General features: G+C 41.8%; 1 protein-coding gene across 2 annotated transcripts in view; it reads left to right on the plus strand.

Annotated features, from left to right (window-relative positions):
• Nucleotides 1-26,139, plus strand: part of fkbp10a (FKBP prolyl isomerase 10a) — a 273,156-nt gene that overhangs the window by 140,032 nt on the left and 106,985 nt on the right. For both annotated transcript variants that reach the window (XM_079829365.1, XM_079829366.1), the window contains 3 exons: nt 18,508-18,697; nt 18,822-18,967; nt 19,422-19,611. In XM_079829365.1, coding sequence (XP_079685491.1) covers nt 18,508-18,697; nt 18,822-18,967; nt 19,422-19,611 — 526 coding nt within the window. The remainder of the gene's footprint in view (nt 1-18,507; nt 18,698-18,821; nt 18,968-19,421; nt 19,612-26,139) is intronic.

Consider the following 26,139-nt stretch of genomic DNA (forward strand, 5'->3'; position numbering starts at 1 on the left):
GCACCAAAACTGTTGGGAACTCTTTTCCGCCTCAAAGAAGAGACCAGGAGACGTTTGGATATCTTTCAAGCAGATGTTACTCTTTATTGAGACAAGTGCTGTTCTTCGCTGCAGTCGTCCAACAAGTCTGACTAAGGGAGCTGTTCATGGTATTTTATACAGTGGGCAGTCCTTAAAGGTGTTGCCATTACACACAGTAGAGGAGGAGACAGAGCAATGACCAATCACTAGTTCTAATCCAATCAGTATAACAGTGCCATTCAAATGCATAGATGCTAATCCAATCACTCTGACGATTCAAGGGGCTCCGAGAGCTGTTAAAGACAAAAGGTGAGAAATCTCAGTAATCTGGCTCATTCGATTTACAATGAAGAGAAAAGGAACTGGCTTGGAAACTTTGCATAAGAGATGTCATCATCTTTGCCTTAAATGCTAAACAGCTGTCATCTTCTTTAACTTAAATACTAAATACAATGTATTCTTAAATTTGTAATACCACACATCTGTCCACATAATTGCATCTATGGGTAATACCACCTTGTTCAAAAGATAATGAGTTTTCCCCTGATATATCAGAATATCATCTTTCATAAGTTTGGACCAGTATAATTTGAAAGATCCAGCCCTCTTCAACTCATAATTCATCTCAGGCAGACTTTCCATATCAACAGTCATTACAAAGGGTACATGATCAGATGTAGATGCCTCATAAAGAATTTTCATTTATTGTACAATAGAATGACCATCAGCAGTATTAATACAGTGGTCCAGCCACGAGGTTGTATGCCAGGCTTCACTTATGTAAGTATAATTATTCATAGATAAAAACAATTGACTGGATAGTATAAAATTGTTATCAACTCTAAATTGCAACATATTCTTAGCAATCTTAGATTTATCTCTGAGATCTGCGTTCATATCCCCGACCACAAATACACTTGTAAATTGATTATCATCAATAAAAGAGCTAATAAAAGCAAGTCTGTTTAAATATTCATCTTCATTTTGTTGACATTCATATGGAGTATAAACATTAAGAATAATTAACTCTTTGTTATTACATTTTACCTGTACAGAAAAACCATACTTATCTCTTTTAAATAACATGAATAATATGCTGAGACAGGTGCCATTATAACTCTCGTGTCTTTACTGAGGAACTCAAGACTTCTTTATGCATTGGTACAACATACAAGGGGTGCGCTAGAGCGCCCTCTAGTGCATAGAGACATTAAGTGCATATATCACACAAACCAAGAATGTCGGGAATGGATTGAAGTACGTCATGAACCCACTGGCCTATTTCTGTGGCCTTTGAGTAAGGCTGCAGCGTCTTACTGTTTTTATTTTTATTTAGATGATGGCTATCCGTTATGAACATCAATAAATATATTGAATAAATTACAACAATTTTATGCTATGGGCACTGCCACTGATATAGGCAGTGGAAGATAGCCTATTTTACGCTCAGCTTGCTTCTGCTTTTCAAACATGGAAGTGTGACAAAGGCACATAGGTTATATAAATTCTCTAACATGGATAAAGGCATATTTTGTACACATCACTATACAACATATGTCCTTATTAGGAGAAAATACTGTATGTAATTTTAACGAGAAAAAATTCTCGTAATAACGACATATCTTGTTAAAAAGAAAAATCTGTTGTTTTTATGACATAACATCTCGTTAGTGCGATAAAAGATGTTGCTAAAATGTAGGGGTGTAACGGTATACGTATTCGTACCGAACCGTTTCAGTACAAGGCTTTCGATTCGGTGCACGCGTGTACTGAACAGTTTCCAAATACAGTCTGTCAGTTAACAGTCACACTTCAATCAGAGTTCCCACACGAACAAGTATTCAGTCCATTTTATAACGACATTAAAACGATAAATTGCCGTTTTGATGCTCTTTAATGGGGCGTGACATTGAACACTGATCACAGTTCAAGCGGCCGTGCGACGTGCGCGTGAACGCGATCGATCATCTCTTCCTAAAGAATAAAGATGAATGACCCCTACTAAAATGACATAACATCTTGTTATTACGACATAATTGAGTGGAAAAAATACTTCTATGTTCAATTACTTGAAACTATTTCAGGACATACAGAAAAAAAATCTATTCATACTTTTATGCGGGCAGGAGCGGAAAGATAAGATAGAACAAGAGATAAGGTGAGAACAATTGTCTAGGGCCACCACCTGCCAAATCATTCCCTTTTTGATGGTTGTCTTGCTGTTGGCTTTCCAGTGCACCTGTTGTTACTTTCATTTGCACCAAAGCCTGTGAAACTGATTCACAATCACTTATGCTTCCTAATTGTACTACTTGATATCCCTGAAGTTTAATTGATTTGCTGTTATACTGTGATGATTATGTCACAAGCACGCCAGGCTCCACCCACTCCCAAGCACCACGATCAGCCTCTCCCGAGGACTGATTACACGCACATGATGCTCATCATCACCTCATCACTGCCTGCACATAAGCCCCACGTACTCACACAGTCACTGTCCGGTCTCGTTTGCACAACACTACCTGTTTGCTTACCTTAAGGACTTTCCCGTGCTACTTACCTGCTTCCTTGTCTCCAGTGTGTTCCCTCATCCTCGTCCTTGTCCTCATCCTCTGGCTCCTGTCTCCATCGTCTCCCTAGCTCCAGTGTTCCGTCCTCCTGGTTCTCCTATGAAAAGACATTGAGCATATTCATCCAGTTATCTGCAATATCCTGCCATTCATCTCTCTGACTGCTCACCTGAACCACTCTGCACTCTGGTCACTCTAATAAACTGTCATTAACTCCATCTCCTGTATCTGTACTGTAACAGAAGACCGGGCCAACACAATAGAGTGTCAGCATGAGTGCCTTGGATCCTTTGCAGGAGTTGGTCAACACTCTCCATCAGACTTTCACCGCCACTCCTCCCACACCTTCACCATCACCAGGGAGCACTTCCGACACAGACACCGTCTCTCCTTCACCACCGGTGAATGCCAATCCCATGGCCAAACCGGCACCCTTCTCTGGCTCGGTGGAGGGTTGCAACGGATTCCTTCTCCAATGCTCGCTGGTCCTGGAGATGCAACCGCACCTGTACACCACCGAGCGATCTAAAGTGGCCTCCATCATCTCCCAACTGTCTGACAAAGCCCTTCGGTGGGCGGAACCACTATGGTCTCAGAATAATCCGCTTACCCACTCTCTCTCCAGCTTCTCCGGCCACTTCAAGGAGGTCTTCGGAAGACCCTCGTGGGATTCAGCAGTTGGTGAGCAACTCTACCAAAACAAGGTACGAAGTCTGTTAATGAGTATGCCCTCCAGTTTCGCACCCTCGCCGCTTCCAGTGGCTGGAACGAGTCTCTACTGACCACTTACCGTCAAGGTTTGGATCCTCTGTGTGGTTGCATCTCGCTGCATACGAGGACACCATCGGGATTGAACGGTTCATTCAACTCTCCATCCGCTTCGCCACTCGTATGCAGTCGTTTGTGGAAGAACACTAGGGCCAGCCGCTATGCATTCCATCCCTCCGCCGGCCAGAGCTTGTCAGCCCTCCAGAACCAGCCCACAAACCCATGCAGCTTGAGAACTCCCGATTGTCTATGGCTGAGCGGCGGAGACGGCTGACCAAGAATCTATGCCTCTACTGTGGAACATCCGGGCATTACATCTCTGAATGCTCAGTCCGCCCTCCTCGTCCTATGGTGAGTGCTATCATCCCTTCTCTTAATAAGATGAAACCACTCACAACCACTGTAATCCTTATTGCTGCCGATGTGTCTCTTACAGTTGTCGCTCTCCTCGACTCTGGGTCAGCCGGCAACTTTATCTCGGGCTCCCTCTGCCGCCAGCTCAAGCTCAGGATGACAGCCACTCCGTCTGTCTACCAGGGAGACCTCTCAACCGCCGACAAGTGCGTACATCCGTGGGTCCTCTGCTGCTCAGAGTGGGTCTTCTCCATGAGGAACAATAACATCTGCTGGTTTTGGAGGAGTCCACCGCTGACATCGTCCTAGGGCGCCTGTGGTTGGAGCAGCACAATCCCATCATCTCCTGGAAGACAGGGGAGATCCTGAAGTGGGGCGTCGGCTGCTTCCCGGACTGCTTCTCTTCACTTCCTGTTCCAGCCTCTCCACGTCCTGAGAACCTGTCTGTCTTCTCCACGTCGATCGAGAGCCCGGTAGAGAAACGTTCGGTGGACATCCCAGCCTGTTACACCCCCTTCAGCGACGTCTTCTGCCCCACACGCGCCTCCAAGCTGCCTCCACACCGGCCATGAGACTGTGCTATTGATCTGCTGCCAGGTGAGCCAGTGCTCCGTGGGAAAATATACCCACTGTCACGTCCGGAGGAGAAGGCCATGGTGGATTACATCAAGGAGGCGCTCGACCAGGGTTACATCCGTCCGTCTACTTCCCCTGCTGCTTCCAGCTTTTTCTTTGTGGCCAAGAAGGACGGAGGCTTGCGGCCCTGTATAGACTATCGACCACTCAACAGCATTACTGTCAAGTTCTGCTATCCACTTCCTCTCGTCCCTGCTGCGTTTGAATATCTCCGTGGTGCCACTGTGTTCACGAAGTTGGACCTCTCCAGCGAAACAACCTCATGGACGAATGGAAGACCGCCTTCGTGACACCTACTGGCCACTATGTATATATTTCATAATGCCATACGGATTGGCCAACCAGGACTTCATCCATGAGGTGCTCCGGGAGTTCCTCCACAAGTTCGTCCTGGTCTATATTGATGACATTTTAATTTACTCCCGGAGCCTGGCCGACCATCGCCGTCACGTTGCGGAGGTCCTCCAACACCTGAGGAGCTTCCATCTCTTCCTGAAAGCTGAAAAGTGCTCGTTCCATCAGCCCTCAGTGCAGTTCCTAGGATATATCATTGATCACAGTGGCATCCAGATGGACAAGAGGAAGGTGGAAGCCATCCGGTCCTGGCCCACTCCCACTAACATCAAGCAACTCCAACGGTTCCTAGGTTTCGCCAACTTCTATAGACCTACATCCAGAATTACAGCTCCATCGCCAGTCCACTCACCCACCTTCTCTGTAACCAGCCCAAGTCTCTGTCCTGGTCCCCAGCAGCCAAAGAAGCCTTTGAGATCCTGAAGACTGCCTTCACCACCGCTCCCCTCCTAGTCCATCCCAACCCAGAGCTCCTTTTCGTCGTGGAGGTGGACGCCTCCACCACCGGAGTGGGAACGGTTCTTTCTCAGCAGCAGGGGAACCCAAGTAGTCTCCATCCATGCGCCTTCTCCCGCAAGCTCAGCCCAGCAGAGGTAAACTACGACATCAGGAACAGGGAACTTCTCGCCATCAAGCTTGCCCTTGAGGAGTGGAGGCATTGGCTGGAGGGATGCACCCCTTTCTTGTTCTTCTTAACACCCCTTTCTTGTTCTCACGGATCATAAGAACCTGGTTTATCTCCGTGAGGCAAGATAATTGAACCCGCACCAGGCTCGTTGGGCGCTGTTCTTCACCCAGTTTCAGTTCACCATCTCGTATCGTCCTTGGTCCAAGAATGTCAAGGTGGATACTCTGTCCCGCATCTATAGTCCGGAAGAGAAGGTAGAGGGCTCCGAGCCCATTCTCCCGTATCTGTTATTCGTCAGCCCCATCGTCTGGTCCGAGGAAACCCTGCCCTCCTCCAATGCCTCCACCAACACCCCACTGGGCTGCCCATCGGGCTTGCAGTACGTTACCCGCACTCGCCGCACTTCCCTCATCCACTCCTCTCACTCATCTCTGGGCACTGGCCACCCTGGGGTCAATGAAACCCTCTCGCTGCTAAAACAGCACTTCTGGTGGCCACGCATGGCATCCGACGTCAGAAGGTACGTGCAGGGATGCAAGGAATGCGCCGTGTCCAAGAGCCCCCGCCATCTTCCCTCCGGCAAACTCCATCCTCTGCCCGTTCCTAACCGACCCTGGTCACACCTAGGAGTGGACTTTATCACAGATCTTCCTGTCTCCGAGAACCATACATGCATCCATACAAGTCCTTCGGCCTTATCCCCTTGAGAGGGTTGCCCACCGCCTTGGAAACCGCAGAGCTCATGTTTAACCACGTATTCCGTTACTTCGGCATCCCTGAAGAGATCGTCTCAGATCGAGGTCCCCAGTTCATCTCTAGAGTCTGGAAGGCTTTCCATCAACTCCTAGGTGTGACCATAAGCCTCTCATCGGGATACCACACCCAGTCAAACGGGCAGACGGAAAGGAAGATCCAGGAGATCGGCCGCTTCCTCCGTACCTTCTGTCATGGCCACCAGAACTCCTGGAACCAGTTCCTCGGGTGGGCCGAGTACGCACAAAACGCCCTGCGTCAACCATCAACTGGTCTCACTCCGTTTCAGTGCGTGCTCGGCTACCAACCTCCTCTGTTCCCGTGGTCTGGAGAACCGTCTGATGTCCCGGCAGTCGACTACTGGTTCTGGGAGAGTGAGAGGGTCTGGGACTCAGCTCACCATCAATTACTCTTCGCCGACGTAGGATGACAGCCGACCTCTGCCGCTCAGAAGCTCCTACCTTTCAAGTCGGGCAGGAGGTCTGGCTGTCAACTCGGGACATCCGCCTACGTCTGCCCTGCAAGAAACTGAGTCCCAGGTTCATTGGCCCGTTTCCCATCATCCAGCAGATCAACCTGGTCATCTATAAACTCCAATTACCACCTCACTATCGTATTCATCCCACCTTCCACGTCTCCCTACTCAAACCTCACCACCCTTCTGTTTCTGTTTCCCCAGAGCCTGGCGTAACTCCGGAAAAATATGTATGACACTGTTATAAAATAATTTGACAGAGTATTGACACTTAATGACATTTTAATGACAAATTCAATTTGTACCACTGGAAAAGTGGTCATAAAAAAATTCATGACATTATAGTCAACTTTATTTATATAGCGCTTTTAACAATGCAGATTGTTTCAAAGCAGCTTTACAGTGTTAAACAGGAAAATTATGCAGAATAATTTTATTCAGCCGTCTAGCCATTCTGGAGAAAACGGTGATGTCATCAGTTCATTTCAATTATCATACAGTGACAGTGTTGGCTTTACATTAGTAATTAGATCAGTAATTTACAACCCCAAATCAGAAAAAGTTGGGACAGTATGGAAAACGCAAAAAAAAAAAGAAGTGATTTCTAAATTTACTTTGACTTGTATTTCATTGCAGACAATATGAACACAAAATATTTCATGTTTTGTCTGGTCAACTTCATGTCATTTGTAAATATGCATCCTTTCCTGTCATTCAGACCTGCAACACATTTAAAAAAAGTTCTCTCAGGAGCAAAGGGACAGGAGCAATTTAGGGCTAGTAATGAGGTAAAATGGTTAAATAATGATGTGATTTGAAACAGGTGATGTCAACAGGTGATTGTAATTATGATTTGGTACAAAAGCAGCATCCAAGAAAGGTCTAAGGAGTCCTTTAGGAGCAAAGATGGGCAGAGGATCGCCAGTTTGCCAACAAATACGTGAGAAAATTATTGAAATGTTCAAAAACAATGTTCCTCAAAGAAAGATAGGAAGAGATTTGGATTTTTCACATTCAACAGTGCATAACATAATTAAAAGATTCAAGGAATCTGGAGGAATTTCAGTGCGTAAAGGACAAGGGCGCAAGCCTAAGCTGAACAACCGTGATCTCCGATCCCTCAGGCGGCACTGCATCAAGAATCGTCATTCATCTATAAACGATATCACCACATGGGCTCAGGACTACTTTGGCAAACCTTTGTCAAGTACCACAATACGTAGTTACATCCACAAATGCCAGTTAAAACTGTACTGTGCCAAAAGGAAGCCCTATGTTAACAGTGTCCAGAAGCGCCGTCGACTTCTCTGGGCTCGGAGGCATCTGGGATGGACCATCACACAGCGGAAACGTGTACTGTGGTCAGATGAATCAGTATTTCAGGTATTTTTTGGGAGGAATGGACGCCGTGTGCTCCGGACCAAAGAAGAAAAGGATCATCCAGACTGTTACCAGCAACAAGTCCAAAAGCCAGGGTCTGTCATGGTATGGGGTTGTGTCAGTGCCCTTGGCAAAGGTAACTTGCACTTCTGTGAAGGCACCATTAATGCTGAAAAGTACATAGAGATTTTGGAGCATAATATGCTGCCTTCAAGAAGACATCTTTTCCAGGGACGTCCATGCATATTTCAACAAGACAATGCAAAACCACATTCTGCACACATTACAAAAGTCCTGGCTGCGGAGGAAGAGGGTACGGCTACTTGACTGGCCTGCCTGCAGTCCCGACCTGTCTCCAATAGAGAATGTGTGGCGCATTTTGAAGCGCAAAATGCGACAACGAAGACCCCGTACTGTTGCCCACCTTAAGACTTGTTTGCAGGAAGAATGGGACAAAATTACACCTGAAACACTTCATCACTTGGTGTCTTCAGTCCCTAAACATCTTTTAAGTGTTGTGAAAAGGAATGGCAACATTACAAAGTGGTAAATGCTTTACTGTCCCAACTTTTTTTGAAATGTGTTGCAGGTCTGAATGACAGGAAAGGATGCATATTTACAAATGACATGAAGTTGACCAGACAAAACATGAAATATTTTGTGTTCATATTGTCTGCAATGAAATACAAGTCAAAGTAAATTTAGAAATCACTTCTTTTTTTTATTTGCGTTTTCCATACTGTCCCAACTTTTTCTGATTTGGGGTTGTAGTTTATATGGTTAATTTAGTTTAATAATTAGATTTATTCGATATTTAGTTGAAAAATGTAGAAAAAAATGTAGTGTCCCCAACTGAGCACGCCAAGCCAGAGGCAACAGTGGCAAGGAAACCAAAACCCCATCAGGTGACCTAATGGAGAAAAATAAACCATGGGAGAAACCAGTCTCAGTCGGGGTGGCAGTTCTCCTCTAGCCAATAAACAAACAGCGTATGATTATTACTATGGAAACTATACAGGTCAGAGATCATAATAGATCTGAATATTCGAAGGATCTGAGGCAACACACCGGAGACGGGTTTATTGAGGATGACATATCCATTTAAGTATTATTAAATTTTAATATTTGAACAATCGGAGTTATCATGCCGGAGACGGGTTTATTGAGGATGCCGTGTCGACGATGCAATTTCAGGGGAGTCTAATTGACACGGTGTCTGCAGACACTTCAGGGTCATGTGTTGGTCTTCTCTGGGCGCAGGTCCACCATCTGATCTGGATACGGCCTGGATCCGGCTGACTGCAGTAAACCTCGAGATAAAACAGAGAGACTAACATTAGCGTAGATGCCATTCTTCTGATGATGTCACGAGTACATCAGGTGTTATGGGAAGTGTTCCCGGTTCCGGCTGGCCTAGTTAATGCAGCCTAACAATCATTTAATTGAAAAAGTGTTTTATGTGTATGCCATAGTAAAGAGATGTGTTTTTAGTCTAGATTTAAACTGACAGAGTGTGTTTGCTTCCGGTTCAATGTTAGGAAGACTGTTCCAGAGTTTAGGTGCTAAATAGGAAAAGGATCGACCGCCTGCAGTTGATTTGGATATTCTCAGTATTATCAACTGGCCAGAATTTTGAGACCGCAGTAGACGTGATGGAGTATAAAATGTTAAGAACTCGCTCAAGTATTGGGGAGCTAAACCATTTAATGCTTTGTAAGTAATAAGCAAGATTTTAAAATGTACGCAATGTTTAATAGGCAGCCAGTGCAGTGTTGACAGAACTGGGCTAATATGGTCATACTTCCTGGTTCTAGTAAGAACTTGAGCTGCTGCGTTTTGGACCAGCTGGAGTTTATTTATTAAGCGAGCAGGGCAACCACCCAGTAGAGCATTACAATAATCTAACCTTGAGGTCATGAACTAACTGTTCAGCATTTTGCATTGAGAGCATGTGCCGTAATTTAGATATATTTTTAAGATGGTAGAATGCAGTTTTACAGATGCTAGAAACGTGGCTTTCAAACGAAAGATTGGTATCAAAGAGCACACCCAGGTTCCTCACTGACGACAAGGACTTGACAGAGCAGCCATCAAGTGTTAGACAGTATTCTAGGTTACTGCTTGTGGAGCTTTTTTGTCCAATAATTAAAAATTACGTTTTTTCTGAATTGAGTTGCAGGAAATTACTGGTCATCCAAAGTTTTATATCAGCTATGCATTCCTTTAATCTTGTGAATTGGTAAGTTTCTTCAGGGCGTGAAGATATATAGAGCTGAGTATCGTCAGCATAACAATGAAAACTAACGCCATGCTTCCTAATGATATCTCCCAGTGGTAGCATGTACAGGGTGAAGAGCAGCGGTCCTAGCACTGAGCCCTGCGGTACTCCATTCTGAACTTGTGATCGTTGTGACATCACTTAATTTACTGCTACAAACTGATAACGGTCACATAGGTATGATTTAAACCATGACAAAGCAGTTCCACTAATACCTACATAATTTTCATGTCTATTCAAAAGAATTTTGTGGTTGATAGTATCAAATGCAGCACTAAGATCGAGCAACACTAATAGAGAGATGCAGCCACGATCGGATGATAAGAGTAAATCATTTGTAACTCTGATGAGAGCAGTCTCAGTACTATGATACGGTCTAAATCCTGACTGGAAATCCTCACAGATACCATTTCTTTCTAAAAAGGAACATAATTGTGAAGACACTGTCTTTTCAAGTATTTTTGACAGAAAGGGTAGATTTGAGATTGGTCTATAATTGACTAATTCTGTAGGATCAAGTTGCGGTTTTTTAATAAGTGGTTTAATAATAGCCAACTTAAAAGTTTTCGGTACATATCCTAATGACAAAGATGAATTAATGATATTAAGAAGAGGATCTATGACCTCTGGTAGCATCTCTTTTAATAGCCTAGTCGGTATAGGGTCGAGCATGCATGTTGTTGATTTTGATGATTTAACGAGTTTAGCCAATTCTTCTCCTATAGCAGTGAATGAGTGTAATTTTTCCTCAGCGACGCTACAATGCTCTGTCTGATGTGATACTGTAGTAGACGGCTGCACGGTTAAAATTTTCTTCCTAATATTATCAATCTTACATGTAAAGAAGTTCATAAAGTCATTACTGCTGTGCTGTTTACAAACATCAGAAGTTGAAGCTTTATTTTTGGTTAATTTAACCACTGTATCGAATAAATACCTAGGATTGTGTTTGTTTTCTTCCAAGAGAGTCGAGAAATAAGCAGATCTAGCAGTTTTTACGGCCTTTCTGTATGCGATCATGTGCTCTTTCCACGAATTACGAAAGACCTCTAGTTTTGTTTTCTTCCAGCTGCGCTCCATTTTTAAGGGCCCGAGTGTGCTCGTTGTACCACGCCGTTGGACTATTTTCTTTAATCTTCTTTAAGTGCAGGGGAGCAACTGTGTCTAATGTACTGGATAAGAGAGAGTCAATAGTTTCTGTTGCAACATTGAGTTCTTCTAAGCTATCTGGGATGCTGAGGAGATGATACTGATGAGGAAGATTATTTAAGGCGAGACACGGCAGGTGAAAACATCGTGAAAGAGTCTCTATGTGCTGGGATTTATCTGACTCCGGTGACGTGAGACAGCTAGCAGACGGTCGGTTTAGCCAGTTTGTCTGCTTCCTGACCTGGGCCCTAGTGAGTCAAGGTTTAGCTCTAAGACTATGCGCCAAATTATTAGAGAGAAGAGCGGAACCACCCCAGGAGGGATGGATGCCATCCTTCTTCAACAGGTCAGGTCTGCCCCAAAAACTTTTCCAATTGTCTATGAACCCTATGTTATTTTGCGGACACCACTTAGACAACCAACCATTGAATGATGATAGTCTGCTAACTATCTCATCACTCTTTTTAACAGGGAGTGGTCCAGAACAATAAACAGCCTCTGACATCGTACTAGCGAGTTCACACACCTCTTTAATGTTAATTTTGGTGATCTCCGACTGCCGAAGTCGAACATCATTAGTGCCGACGTGAATAATTCAATTCAATTCAATTCAAATTTATTTGTATAGCGCTTTTCACAATACACATTATTTCAAAGCAGCTTTACAGAAAGTGCATTTCATAGATGTACAGTAAAAATGTTAGAAAGACAATGTTAAAGAATAATGTTCGAAAAAGTTAATCAATCGTGTATTAATTTAGGCCATAACAACGCTGGCGTTGAGTCGTCTCTTCACAGGCGTGGAGTCGTCTCATCACAGGTGTCGGGGCATCCGAAGTCTCCATGAGAGGCTGGATACAAACTGGAGCTGATGAACTATTTACCTCGGGACTAGTGTCCCGAGATAACAACAGAAAAGCAGATGGGAAATGATTAGCGTAGCTGCTGTTCAGAATATTATATTTATGCTTTTGATCAGATTTAACTGTAGTATAAAAAGATAATTATAATGTGAATGCTTGGCTAAAGAGATGCGTCTTTAATCTAGTTTTAAACTGGGACAGCGAGTCTGAACCTCGAACAAATATCAGGAAGACTATTCCAGAGTTTAGGAGCTAAATGTGAAAAAGCCCTCCCTCCTTTAGTGGACTTAGATATCCTAGGAATGACCAGAAGCCTAGAGTTTAGTGATCTTAAAGAGCGCGATGGATTGTAGTGCGATAGAAGATCCGTTAGATACACTGGAGCTAAACCATTTAGGGCCTTATAGGTCAGTAGCAATACTTTGTAATTGATACGGAACTTCACAGGTAACCAGTGTAGAGATGATAAAATTGGTGTTATATGATCATATTTTCTTGACCTAGTAAGAACTCTAGCAGCCGCGTTTTGGACTAACTGTAGTTTGTTTATTGAGGATGCAGGACAACCAGCTAATAAAGCATTACAGTAATCTAATCTCGAGGTCATGAATGCATGAACTAACTTTTCTGCATCAGAAATAGATAGCATGTTACGTAGCTTAGCAATGTTTCTAAGATGGAAAAATGCCGTTCTTGTAACATATGAAATATGATTTTCGAATGTCAAGTTGCGGTCTAATATAACACCCAGGTCTTTTACTGTAGTGGATAAAGTGACAGGACATCCTTCCAAGGTAAAATTGTATTGCGAGAGGTTTTGTGGGCAGTTTTTTGGACCAATAAGTAACACCTCCGTTTTATCTGAATTTAATAGCAGAAAATTACACGTCATCCAGTATTTAATATCTTCAACACACGCTGTCAGTTTAGATAATTTAGCGTTTTCATCCGGTCGTGATGAAATATATAATTGAGTGTCATCAGCATAACAGTGGAAATTAATTCCATGTTTTCTTATAATATTACCAAGTGGCAGCATATATATTGAGAATAGCAGAGGGCCTAACACGGATCCTTGCGGCACCCCATAGTCTACTGACGTCATCTTTGATTTTTCCCCATTTAAACAGACAAAATTGTAGCGATCTGATAAGTACGATCTAAACCAGTTTAATGCCTGTCCCTGAACACCAGTATAATTTTGAAGTCGATCTAAGAGTAGTTTATGATCTATAGTATCAAACGCAGCACTAAGATCGAGTAGAACTAGTATTGAGATACAGCCTTGGTCAGAAGCTAGCAGTAAATCATTTGTGATTTTAACGAGTGCGGTTTCTGTGCTATGATGCGGCCTGAATCCTGATTGAAATTTTTCATAGATATCATTTTCTTGCAAGAAAGCGCACAATTGAGCGGACACAACTTTTTCTAGTATTTTAGACATAAATGGAAGATTTGAAATTGGTCTGTAATTCGCTAGGTTATTATGATCTAATTGTGGCTTCTTAATGAGAGGTTTTATGACTGCCAACTTGAATATTCTTGGAACATGACCTAAAGATAAAGATGAGTTAATAATATTGAGAAGAGGCTCTTCCACTACAGGTAACAACTCTTTCAGTAGTTTAGTGGGTATTGGATCTAATAAACATGTTGTTGGTTTAGATGCAATGATAAGTTTATTTAGCTCTTCCTGTCCTATAGTTGTAAAACGGTGTAGTAGTTCTTGAGGGGCGATAATCGCGGTTGAATCATAAGACATCATTAAAGATTGTACATTTACAATTTTGTTTCTGATGCTTTCTATTTTCTCAGTGAAGAAATTCATACAATCATTACTACAAAACTGTAACGGAATATTTTGCTCAGGCGATGTTTGTTTATTTGTTAGTCTAGCCACGGTGTTAAATAAAAACCTTGGGTTATTTTGATTATTTTCTATTATTTTGCGGAGATGCTCAGCCCTGGCTGCTTTTAGGGCCTTTTTATAACGTGACATACTATCTTTCCACGCGATTCTAAAGACCTCTAAATTTGTTTGTTTCCATTTACGCTCTAAGTTACGAGTTTCTCTCTTGATAACATGTGTAGCACTGTTGTACCATGGTGCTTTAGGTTTCTCTCTAACCTTTTTTAATCTAATTGGTGCCACAATTTCTAATGTGCTAGATAAAATCGTGCTCATACTGCTAGCCATTTCCTCTAGTTCATCTGTTTGTTTGGGTTCACTGAGCAGCTGAGACAGATCAGGCAAGCTATTTGAGAATCTATCTATAGTGGTTGGAAGGATTGTTCTGCCTGGTCGATAACGTGGCGCAACATGACAGATTTCAGCAGTACGCAGTATGCAAGTCACCATGTAATGGTCAGTGACATCATCACTTTGCGGTATAATATCTATATCGGTTGGGTTGGTTCCGTGTGATATAATTTAATCTAGTGTGTGATTAAGACGATGAGTGGGACCAGTGACGTTTTGCTTAACCCCAAAGGAGTTTAATAGATCTGTAAATGCAGCCCCTAATGCATCATTTGTGTTATCTACGTGTATGTTAAAATCTCCAACAATTAATGCTTTATCGACGTTGACCAATAGATCTGAGAGAAAGTCTGCAAACTCTTTTAAGAAATCAGCATAGGGCCCTGGAGGTCTATATACAGTAGCCAAGGCTAGAGATAATACGGATTTCTTTCTTACATTTAAGAGCGTAACATTTAGCACTAGTACTTCAAACGAATTAAACCTGTGACCTGTTTTATGAGTAACATTAAGAATATCTCTATAGATTGTTGCAACACCGCCGCCACGACCAATCAGACGGGGCTCATGCTTATAACAGTATCCTGGCGGAGTAGACTCATTTAGACCGAAATAATCATTTGGCTTAAGCCAGGTTTCAGTAAGGCAAAGTACATCGAAACTATTATCTGTGACCATTTCATTTACAATAACCGCCTTAGGTGTGAGCGATCTAATGTTTAGAAGACCTAGTTTTAGAAATTTTTTTGTTCACTAATATTGAGATTTTCTGGTTTAATCACAATTAGATTTTTCCTAGATCCTACAGTAGATTTAATGTTTGACCTCACTAAACGAGGAATAGACACAGTTTCTATATAATGTTCTACACAGTTATGTTCAGACACAGTTTCTATATAATGTTCTACATTGGTACTTATGTCAATTAAGTTTGGACAGCATTGTTTTTGTTCACTAATATTGAAATTTTCTGGTTTAATCACAATTAGATTTTTCCTAGATCTTACAGTAGATTTAATGTTTGACCTCACTAAACGAGGAATAGACACAGTTTCTATATAATGTTCTACACAGTTATGTTCAGACACAGTTTCTATATAATGTTCTACACAGTTATGCTCAGACACAGTTTCTATATAATGTTCTACACGGTTATGTTCAGACACAGTTTCTATATAATGTTCTACACAGTTATGTTCAGACACAGTTTCTATATAATGTTCTACATTGGTACTTATGTCAGTTAAGTTAGGACAGCAAAGACTGTGATCTGGACTTTGACTTACTAGTCATATGGTGGTGTGTAACGCCCTGGAGATGTTGTCCGACAGAAGAGCCGCTCCGATTCTGCTGGGGTGAAGGCCATCAGGACGGAAGAGCCTAGGTCGCTCCCAAAACAGATTCCAATTATTTACAAAGAGCAGCTTCTGTTCATTACACCATGACATTAACCATTCATTTAGAGCAAATAATCTACTGAACTTTTCATGTCCTAGTCGGTACGTGGGAAGCGGTCCAGACACGATGATCGTTGCTTCAGGCGATGTTCTGCGCACCGTCTCGATCGTCTTCAGAACCTCCGTCTGCCGCAGCCTGGTGTCGTTCGTTCCCGCGTGCAGCACGACAGCTCCGATGCGCTCGTCACCGTTCAGGATCTCGGGAACCTGCGCAGCGACATCGAGAACACGAGCACCAGGAAAGCAGTGAGTGATTACCTTGCCTTTACCTGAGGTAGCGTGGACATGCCGGACGATGGAAGTACCGATGACCACAGCGTCGCGTTCCGTCTCGCGAAGAGGGGAGAAGCGGTTCCGGGTGGAGATCTCGAAGACCGGGAGGGGCGGAGAGGTCCTCGCTCTGGTCCTGGCTCGCGTCTTCCGCTGTGGAAGCACCCAGGGTCGTGTCGGCGCCGGAGTGAACGAAACCAGGGATGATGATCGCGTCCTGGGTGCTTTGGTCCTGTGCAGAGAAACACACGGAGTAGACGAGGTCGGAGTCAAGAGGTTACTAACCGCATCGGCGCGTGATGTTTCAAGCGCTGATCGTCGCTCTCTCAGCACGGCTCGTCTCTCTAGTAGATCGCGAATCTGCTTCTCCAACGACTCCAACTCCAACTGCACCGAATGCAGCTCAAACGTGTCCTCGCCTGCACTCAAAGGTAACATTAGACACACATCCGAGTTATTCGTCATTGTAGCAGATGTGCTGCGATGACGAATTGTCGGTTGCAGTGGTGACCGGTGTAAATAAGTTACCACACGTGCAATGCTAGCGGGCTACCGGTGTAAATAAGTTACCACGCGTGCAATGCTAGCGGGCTACCGCTGTAAATAAGTTCCACGCGTGCAATGCTAGCGGGCTACCGGTGTAAATAAGCTACCACGCGTGCAATGCTAGCGGGCTACGGTTAGTAGCGGAAGTTCGGATATAAGTAGTGATATCAAAGCAATCCGATTGTTTTTTATAGAGAATCGTATCGGAGATATATTCACACGCTGTAAATAATAGAAAATAATCGTTTGTAAGCGAGTGATAAGGAGAAAATCAAGGATTATGAATCAATTCGACGGAGCTCTAACATCAACAACGCGCTCACAACGCGCTCACAACCCGCGCATGCGCATAATAATCTTAGAGAATTTACGATTAGCTTTAGCCAGCACTTTTAAATTTGCTTTGATGTCAGGCGCTCTGGCTCCCGGTAAACATGTGACCATGGTGGCTGGTGTCTCTTTTTTCACATTCCGTGTAATAGAATCACCAATGACTAGGGCACTTTCAACAGGATACTCAGTAAGTGCTTCACTGAGAGGGGAGAACCTGTTTGATGTTCTAACCGGAACAGAAAAGTGATTTTTTGATCTGCGACTATGCCGTCTCACCGTCACCCAGTTTCCCTGCTGCGGGGGCCCTGCAGCCGGAACCGAAGAATGTACAGAGTTCACTAAGCTATTCGCATCCAAATCAGTATCTAAAGCTGTTACATCCTCACTACTCTCAGATAAAGTATGGATGCGTGTTTCTAATTCTGAAATCTTCTCCGTCAGCCTAACTATCTCCTTACATTTATCACATGTGAAGCCCTGTTGGCCAACGGAGAAGCCTATACTAATCATACAGCATGTGGTGCAAGTAACAATGACAGGAGATGACATGACTTACTGTGTTTGTTTATTAATCAAACTTACCACAATTGTTTGCTGGACACTATTTACTAATCCAACTAATGAACTCAGAAAACAGGAGACCTGGGTGCAGAGATGACAAGCTAACAGGCTAGCGAAATGCTAACGTGTGATGGTGATTTAGATTAAAAGCCAGCGATGTCAAATTTAACGTGAAAGGCAATATTTAAACAATTTATGGTGATGAGTAAGTTATATTTAGCAGTAGAACAAAGAAGACATATCAAAATAGAGATTCAAACGCAAGCAAGGCTGTACAGAGCTACAGACAGGCAGGAGGCAGGAGGCCAAAACCATATAATGGCCTCATGACAGCCAACGTCAAAACCAACCACATGACAGTTTAATGTAATGTTAACCCATAAAGCTTAGTCGTTTCTTAAGTTTGATAATTAATCTGCTATGTCATGTTTATGATAGATCATGTTGTCTTGGTAATGTCAAGTTATCATGACACAGACACTGACAGGTTATGATGTATTGGTTTATGTCAAGTTGTCATAATTAAGACATCTCAAATAATGTCATCTTTGCATTAAAAATGACATAATTGAGCTACTGACACTTAATGACAGTTGTCATAAACATGCATAAAAACTCCTTCATATTCATGACATGTGTCATGTCATGATTATGAAGGTGTCATGTCAGTCTTATGCACACCCCTTCAAGTAAAGTGTTGGTAAACCGTATAGGGTATAATGCATAATAATAAAGTATGAGTATATGTGACCAAATTTTCAACAAGTGTAATATTTTTATACAATGTATGTAAAAAGTCTACACACCACTAAAACAGATGTTTTTGTAATGTAAAAAAATATCATCTTCAGGTACAAAGATCCCTCCATATGCAACTGTAATTTTTGATGTGCTACTGGTGGACGTATTTAACGTGAAGGATGATGTGAATGTGGAGGTTCAAAAGATTCCACAGCCATGTAGGAGAAAGACAGTGGTGGGAGATTTCATACGTTATCATTATAATGGAACGTTTCAAGATGGCACTGTCTTCGATTCCAGGTGAGTCTTTCATCTAGAAAATATTTTTACATGACAATGAGTATTGCACATGTTTGTTGTGAAGTGTTTAACGAACAGTGTCAAGTGCTGTTAGAAAAATGTTTTTGTTTTTTTACATCCCTAGTTATTCTCGAAACAGCACTTACAACACGTTTATTGGCATGGGTTATGTGATTTCTGGCATGGACAAAGCCCTGCAAGGGGTATGTGTGGGTGAGTGGAGACGAGTCACTGTGCCGCCTCATCTGGCCTATGGAGAAAATGGATCAGGTGACTTTTAGAAAGAAAAAGCACTTTATGTAATGTAATTATGTACTATTAATTTACATGTAACAAAAGCATAGAAGTATAGAAAAAATCTCCCCAGACTTAAAAAGTAAGGTGTTGTACATAAAAGGCATAAAGATATTTCTCTAACTTGTTACGTTTAATAGTTCATGGTGTTCTCATATGAATGTGCATACCAGACCTTCTGAAAGTATCTTGTATTTTGGCATTTTATTTATGTTAACCTCCATTATATATCGTATAGTAGGGTATATTAAATTATTTAAAACATTTTACATATTTAATGTATTTAACATTATACAAATGCCTCACTTTGGCTTTCTTTTTATTTTTTATATATTCTTTAAGTAGACTGAGACTCATGTTAGGATACTGCATATTCAATGTGACACAGAATTTTTCTCACCAGCTCTATTCTTCATGAAAATGTTCTTAGGTGAGCTGATCCCAGGATCTGCCGTACTCATTTTTGATCTGCACATCATTGACTTTCACAACCCTAAAGACCAAGTGGACATCAAAGTCACCTACAAACCAGCTGACTGCAACCTTACAAGTGCTGCAAATGACCTGATTTTATACCGCTACAACTGCTCTTTGCTGGATGACACACGTCTTTACTCTTCGTAAGTGCAACTTGTGGTTATTTATTAATTTAACAAGGTGACTATATGGTCAAGTATTACCTGTGGCTAGTATAACAGCTAACATGACAGCTTTTGGGATCTCTGCAAATTACCCTAACCGGTGAGTATCAGCTCCTGAGGTTGTCTTTTGCTGTAGTGTGTCAGTAGGAAATATCAATTTACATTTCCAAACATTCTTTTTGCCATTAATTGTAATAATCCAGTGCAATTTTTGTATGCACAAGGAGTCTGACAACCAGCGGTATGCTCCACATGGAGATCTAATCTCACCATCATTGAGTCCATCTGGGATGACATGAAGAAATGGAAAAAAACTGAGAAATCCAGAAGAACTGTGGCAACATCTCCAAGATGTTTGAAGAACCCTACCTGTAAAGCTACAGTACTGTGAAGTGTTAGGCACTTGTATAAAAATGCTGTAAAGTGATTTTATCAATTAACTTCTATTTACATATTCAAATCTATATTTGGTGTGACCACCGCATTTTAAACAGCTTTTGTCCTAGGTACACTTGCACATAGTTTTTCAGGTAGCTATGCAGGTAGGTTTCTTCAAGCTTCTTGAAGACGTTGCTGCAGTTCTTCTAGATCTAGTCTCAGTTTTCTTCTGTTTCTTCAAACCCATGCTTGATGTAAACAAAACCAGCTTGTTGCAAAACGCCTTCTGTGATTAATCAAAACACCCCTCACGGGTTATTTTGATATGTGACCCCGTCTGTGAAACCCCGGCTAAAGTCGCATAATCTAATTATGAGATATAGAGCGTCAAAGTAGTCATAGCCATAAAAATGACCAAAACAGGTAATTTGTGTTTATTGCTGTAAATGATAGATTATACCAAGGGTTTTGAGATACAGTACTCAATTTTTCATTTATAATATTATAAATACTGAAATTAATGATTTTATTGACGCTACGTTTTATTATTTTGCACCAAAAAATACCGGACGTGGGCTTCTTAAATATTGATTTTAATCGTCTCTTTGTTTACTTTGGACGCAGAAACAACTCCTGATTCTTATATAATTCGGTTCAGAAACTTATTTTTTACAATTACAAAGTGCAAACAGACCATAATATCACGACCAACAATCAGATCAGTGTCGGGAAAGGCAAGAAAACGGCAACTTAAGCCGGGGTCCGATTTCTGTGTGGATTTCTTTGTGTCATCACCGACATTTCAGGAACAGTTTATTTGTTTCCTAACTCCACCTTCTGCCTATACATCCATCTTATTTTAAAGACATTTAATGGCTGCTAAGTGTCTAAATAGTGTGGTCTTTGGATGCTGATGCGCTGGGTTTATGAATTCGCTCTCTGACAGGGCGGCCGCGGCAAGTGAAGTGCAAGGAACAGAACAGCTGATAGTTTAATTAATAATGATTAATATAGGCCTACTGTTTTTTGTAGGCTAAATAAAGAACCCGTATTATATATTAATATAAAAAAGTTGCGTGTGTCCTTCGGAAGCAAAGCTCTTGCGTCTGATGTTTTGGTTTCGGTTTGTAAACCTATACGAATAGAACATGCATGAATGAGAATATAAAGTGCAGGACGTGCTTCATGTAGGCTAAAAGAGTTATTAAGCACAATGAGCCATGAAAAAATCCTAATGAATCATAATCTAATCGAATTGTGAGACAAGTGAAGATTCACAGTTATGACTAACTATCTGCACAAAGTTTGAGACTGACCTGTTAACTTGTTAGGGCATTAGGCCTAGTTCTGGATTTACTCCAAATGTTACACAGTGAGATTTTCTATGGATGTTTTATATATTAATGGATATATATAGGCCTATTAATGACATTTTCTACTGAGATTTCATTTTACTAATAAAGTTATAGCCTACAAATCATTAGAGTGAACTGACTTGGTAAATCAAGCTCTTGTGGTGCCCTCATTCGTTTCAATGTTTCACTCTTTTTGGACATGCACATCATAATAAATAGACTTGTTTTACAAAACTAAGACTTTTCCCATAAATGTGTCCTATATCACTGAAAATGGGAGAATCTTAGCTTTAATGTGGTAAATGGCACATTATCAGAATAATAATGGTTAAAATGTTTTACAATTTCAAAAATAAGCTTTTAAAATTGGAATTTCTCAAAATCATGATTTTCTGAGGTCGAAATTCAGCTAACTTTTGACATGATCTTACTCAGTCAATATTAAAGATATCAAGGTTATATTTTCACAGAATGTTCTTTACATTATGTAGGATGATTTTATGTATAAAACAGCGAACAGCTGGGTTTTCACAGACAGGGTCACATATTGTAACGGAACTGCTCTGAGACAAAAGGTTGAGGATCCAAATTCAGCTGATAGCACAATCCAAAGTTGTAGTCCATAAAACAGGCAAAAGGCCAGATTACAGTAAATCAGTCCAATAAAACAAAAAAACAAACAAATCCAGAGGGTAAGACAGGAACAAGAAAACCAGGACACGGGCAGATATCAAAAACTAGGAACAAGGAAAACGGGGAATGCTCAGAAATGCGTTGTTACACAAAACAAGACTTTGCAGTGAATGACAGAGTGAACATGGTTTATATAGACAAGGTAATGAGGTAAATGAGACACAGGTGTAAACAATGAGTGCTGATGAGTCCGGGCAAAGTAATGTAGTAATGTAGTCTTTGATGGAATGACAGTCTGGGGTGGAGTGCCCTCTGGTGGTAATCAGGGGCACTCTCACTGGTGAATTGTGACAGATATCATGGAAGCATCCATCCTCTGAAAATTGTCAAGCTTTTAATTAAATATTTCTTTAAATTTATTTTAATTAAATATAATTTTGTAATGGATATGGTGCATTGCATTGCACTGTCATTGCATTGTCTCTGCGTTGTTGTGTATAACACGGATAGCACGGATACCAATTTGTTCTTGAAGATAGACTTTTATTCTGTTGCAAACATTAAACAGTGGTGTTCAGATTCGCCATTCACCCTCATGCATGTTCGCAGCCATTCACTCTTGTGGCTGGCGCAAATCTAAAATATTACTAACATTTATATAAACAATTATACAACACCATTGAAAAATATGTACCTGTTAAAAACATTAAACAGTGGTGTTCAGATTCGCCATTCACTCTTGTGCATGTTCTATAATGAACAAACTTGATATTACTGCAAATATCATGCAGCACGAACACAAATAATACAATATTCTTTTAAACATGTATACATTAATATTAGTCCATAAGAGGGTTATACAATTAATACAAAATACTTATATCACGGAGCACTCACTCACCGCAGCCATTCACTCTCGCGGCTGGCGCAAATCTAAATGACCCTACAAGAACCAGTTCATTATCTGGGTGGAGTGCAATTAAAGGGGCCCTACATGAAAATTTGTAGCAAGTGGAAACATCATCTAAACCCTGTTACACTCCCCCTGCTGAATTCCACTTGCTTCCGCAAACACGTACTCACACAAAAAAAATTAATACAAGAGCAATGTCAAGATTGAAATACTGACCACAAAAGAACATCAGGTACATAACCAAGAACCATATATAGTAATAAGAAGAGAGAAGTTTTTTTTTTTAAAATAAAGGTTCAAAACTTCATGAAATTGTCAGTTCAATTCAGTGTAGTTACTATTCCCCACAGGAATTAAAGTGAAAAGAGGGTGGCCAATCCCCTAGACACTCATAGACAAACATGCCCATTACATGTTAGCTAAACAATGACAAGTCATACATTTGAACCCACAAGTTACTCAGCAGAGAGACCTCACTTCAATCTCAAATCAATACATCACAATTTCCTAAAGCGTACAAAACACACCACTATACACAATTACAGTAACATTTGCATTAACCAATAGAGCAAAATTTATACCATAAAAAAAAAAAACATGAGATAATTATATATTATCAAGACTCAAGCAACATCCCAGAACTTTTTGCTGGTTCATTATCTCAATAAATCTTGTAACTGGTTTAAACAGCCTACCAGCTCTGGATCTCACACGACTTAGTATTTCAACTAGCTCTGCAATGGATTCAGGCACACTCCTATCCATACCCTCAACATCATCATAACCCTCGGTTCTCAGCTGGGTCGAATCAGAGCTGTCAATCACATCATGCTCTAATTTGTCATTCTGAATTGTATCCATGGCTTGTATAGTCTCAAGAACATCTGTAGCTACCTCCATATTGTCCATGTCTGCATCTTTCGTGCCATCAGAAGGTAGCCGTGATACCCACTCTTATGTCCTGTAATTAGAAGTATCTTCAGACACATCCACAACCACAGAATCAACACTCTCAGAGTCACTCAGATGGTTTTCAGTCGCATCTCCTTCCAAGTCGTCATCAGGAAGGGGAAGAAAGTTTACTGGCATTATAAGGTTACAATGTACAGTCTTCACAACACCAGTACGACTGTGCTGAATTCTGTAGGTATGACTGTCTGCATTAAGTCCAACAACAGTATACACTGTATCCTCCCAAAGATCAGCAAGCTTCCGTTTCCCACGTGCTCCCTTGTTGGCGAGCAAAACTTTATCACCAACATCAATTGGTCCTCCCTTGACTCTCCTATTGTACAAGTCAGCATATCTCTTAAGCTGTTTTGTGGCAGATGCCTGTGCAATGCACATTGCCTCCTTCATATCTCTCCGAAGAGCCTGGATGTAATTGTCATAGTCCACTACATCAGGACTGTCAAGAACAGTTTCAAAAACAAGATCAATGGGTAGCCGCGGAATCCTCCCAAACATCAACAGGAAAGGAGCATACCCTGTGGTTTTATGGATGGTGCAATTATAAGCAAAAGTTAGAGATTTGAGTACTTGCGGCCATTTGTTCTTGGTCTTTGCCGGCAGAGTGCGTATCATATTGCCCAGCGTTCATCCTCTCACATGCTCCGTTACCCATCGGATGATAGGGAGTTGTTCTCTCAATTTTTGGACTCCAGCGACATTCAACATCTCTGCGATCAGGGCACTCTCAAAGTTGGCTCCTCTATCAGAGTGTTTACGCCCTGGGAAGCCATAAACACAAAAATAGTTATGCCACAGTTGATGCACCACTGCTTTGGCAGACACATGAAAAAATTTGCCATTTTTGTGAAGTGATCTGTAACAACAAGAACATCCAGGGACCGGTTTGCAGAGTCCTCCGCTGACCAAAAGTCTATGCAGACTAGTTCAAGGGGCTCTGTTGAAATTATGTTCTCAAACGGCGCACGACCCTCCGGTTCTGGTGTCTTGCTGATCACACATCGACGACAGCACTTCACATACTCTCTCACATCCTTCTCCAGACCATACCAAAAGAACCTTTTCCGAGCAAGATACAGAGTCCGCTGCTGACCTTGATGTCCTGCTTGGTCATGAACATCTTTCAACACCATGGTTTTCACTGCATCAGGCAGAACATACAGGTAGGTTTTCTTTTTGGTGACACTACTCTTTGAAACTCTGTACAACACACCATTCTTCATCAGCAGTTTTCCCCAGTGTTTCATAAGTTTCAAGACAGCTGTTGGCTCTTTCACTTGCTCCCTCCTATTTGGTCTCTGTCCTCTCTCGACAAAGCAAATCACCCTACTCAAGATATTGTCTTCCTATTGTTCCTTAATCAGATGATCGTGGGACAGCACATCAACGTCTGGTGATTCTGATGGCATTATTGGTTGCCGAAGGTGAGGCAGCAACAAGGCATGCGACTTGATGTTTTCATCGCTATGCCTACAAGAGGGCAGAACAGATTCCACTTCCTGCTTTGACATTGTGCCAGGTAAGGAGACTTTAACTGTATGGCAGGCAACGGCCACTCCTCAAGCATCAGGAGTACAGTCAAGGGGGTGAGTAGACCAACGAAAGACAACTTGGATACAGTCTGTGCGTACAGCTGCAGCTTCTGCCTGCAAGTCATCATAAGGAACTATCGTCAGACGATGGAGTACACTAGGGTGCATGAAGGGCTCTCGGCTCATGGCATCAGCAACTATGTTTTTTGGACCAGGAATGTCCATCGAACTGGTATGGTGCTAGTTTAGCAAACCAACTGTGTTCGTAAGCATTCAATTTTGTTTTGGACAGAATATACGTTAATGGGTTGTTGTCTGTCTAGACAGTACATTTCTTACCCCTGAGCCAATGATGGAATTTGTCACAGATAGCCCATTTCATGGCGAAAAACTCCAATCTATGTGCAGGGTATCGTGACTGAGTATAGGTAAGTGACTTGCTTGCAAAAGCAACCGGCCTAGCTACTGTTCCACCAGCGGAAAGCTGGGACAAAACTGCCCGAGTCCATTACTTGACGCATCCACTGAAAGCAAGAATGGCTCATCAAAATTTGGATGGGACAACACAACTTTTTCAAGCAAGGCTTTCTTCAGTTGTACAAAAGAGTGCTTACACTCCTCGGTCCAATCTGAACAAGACAACTCTCTCTGATACATTCGACGCTTCCATTTTCCACAAGGAGCCTTTGTTCCAGTAGTAAGACTGAACAATGGTTTGGCAATAGCT

Source organism: Gobio gobio (genome assembly GCF_949357685.1).
Source record: "Gobio gobio genome assembly, chromosome: 11".
In the NCBI taxonomy this organism is placed as follows: Eukaryota; Metazoa; Chordata; class Actinopteri; order Cypriniformes; family Gobionidae; genus Gobio; species Gobio gobio.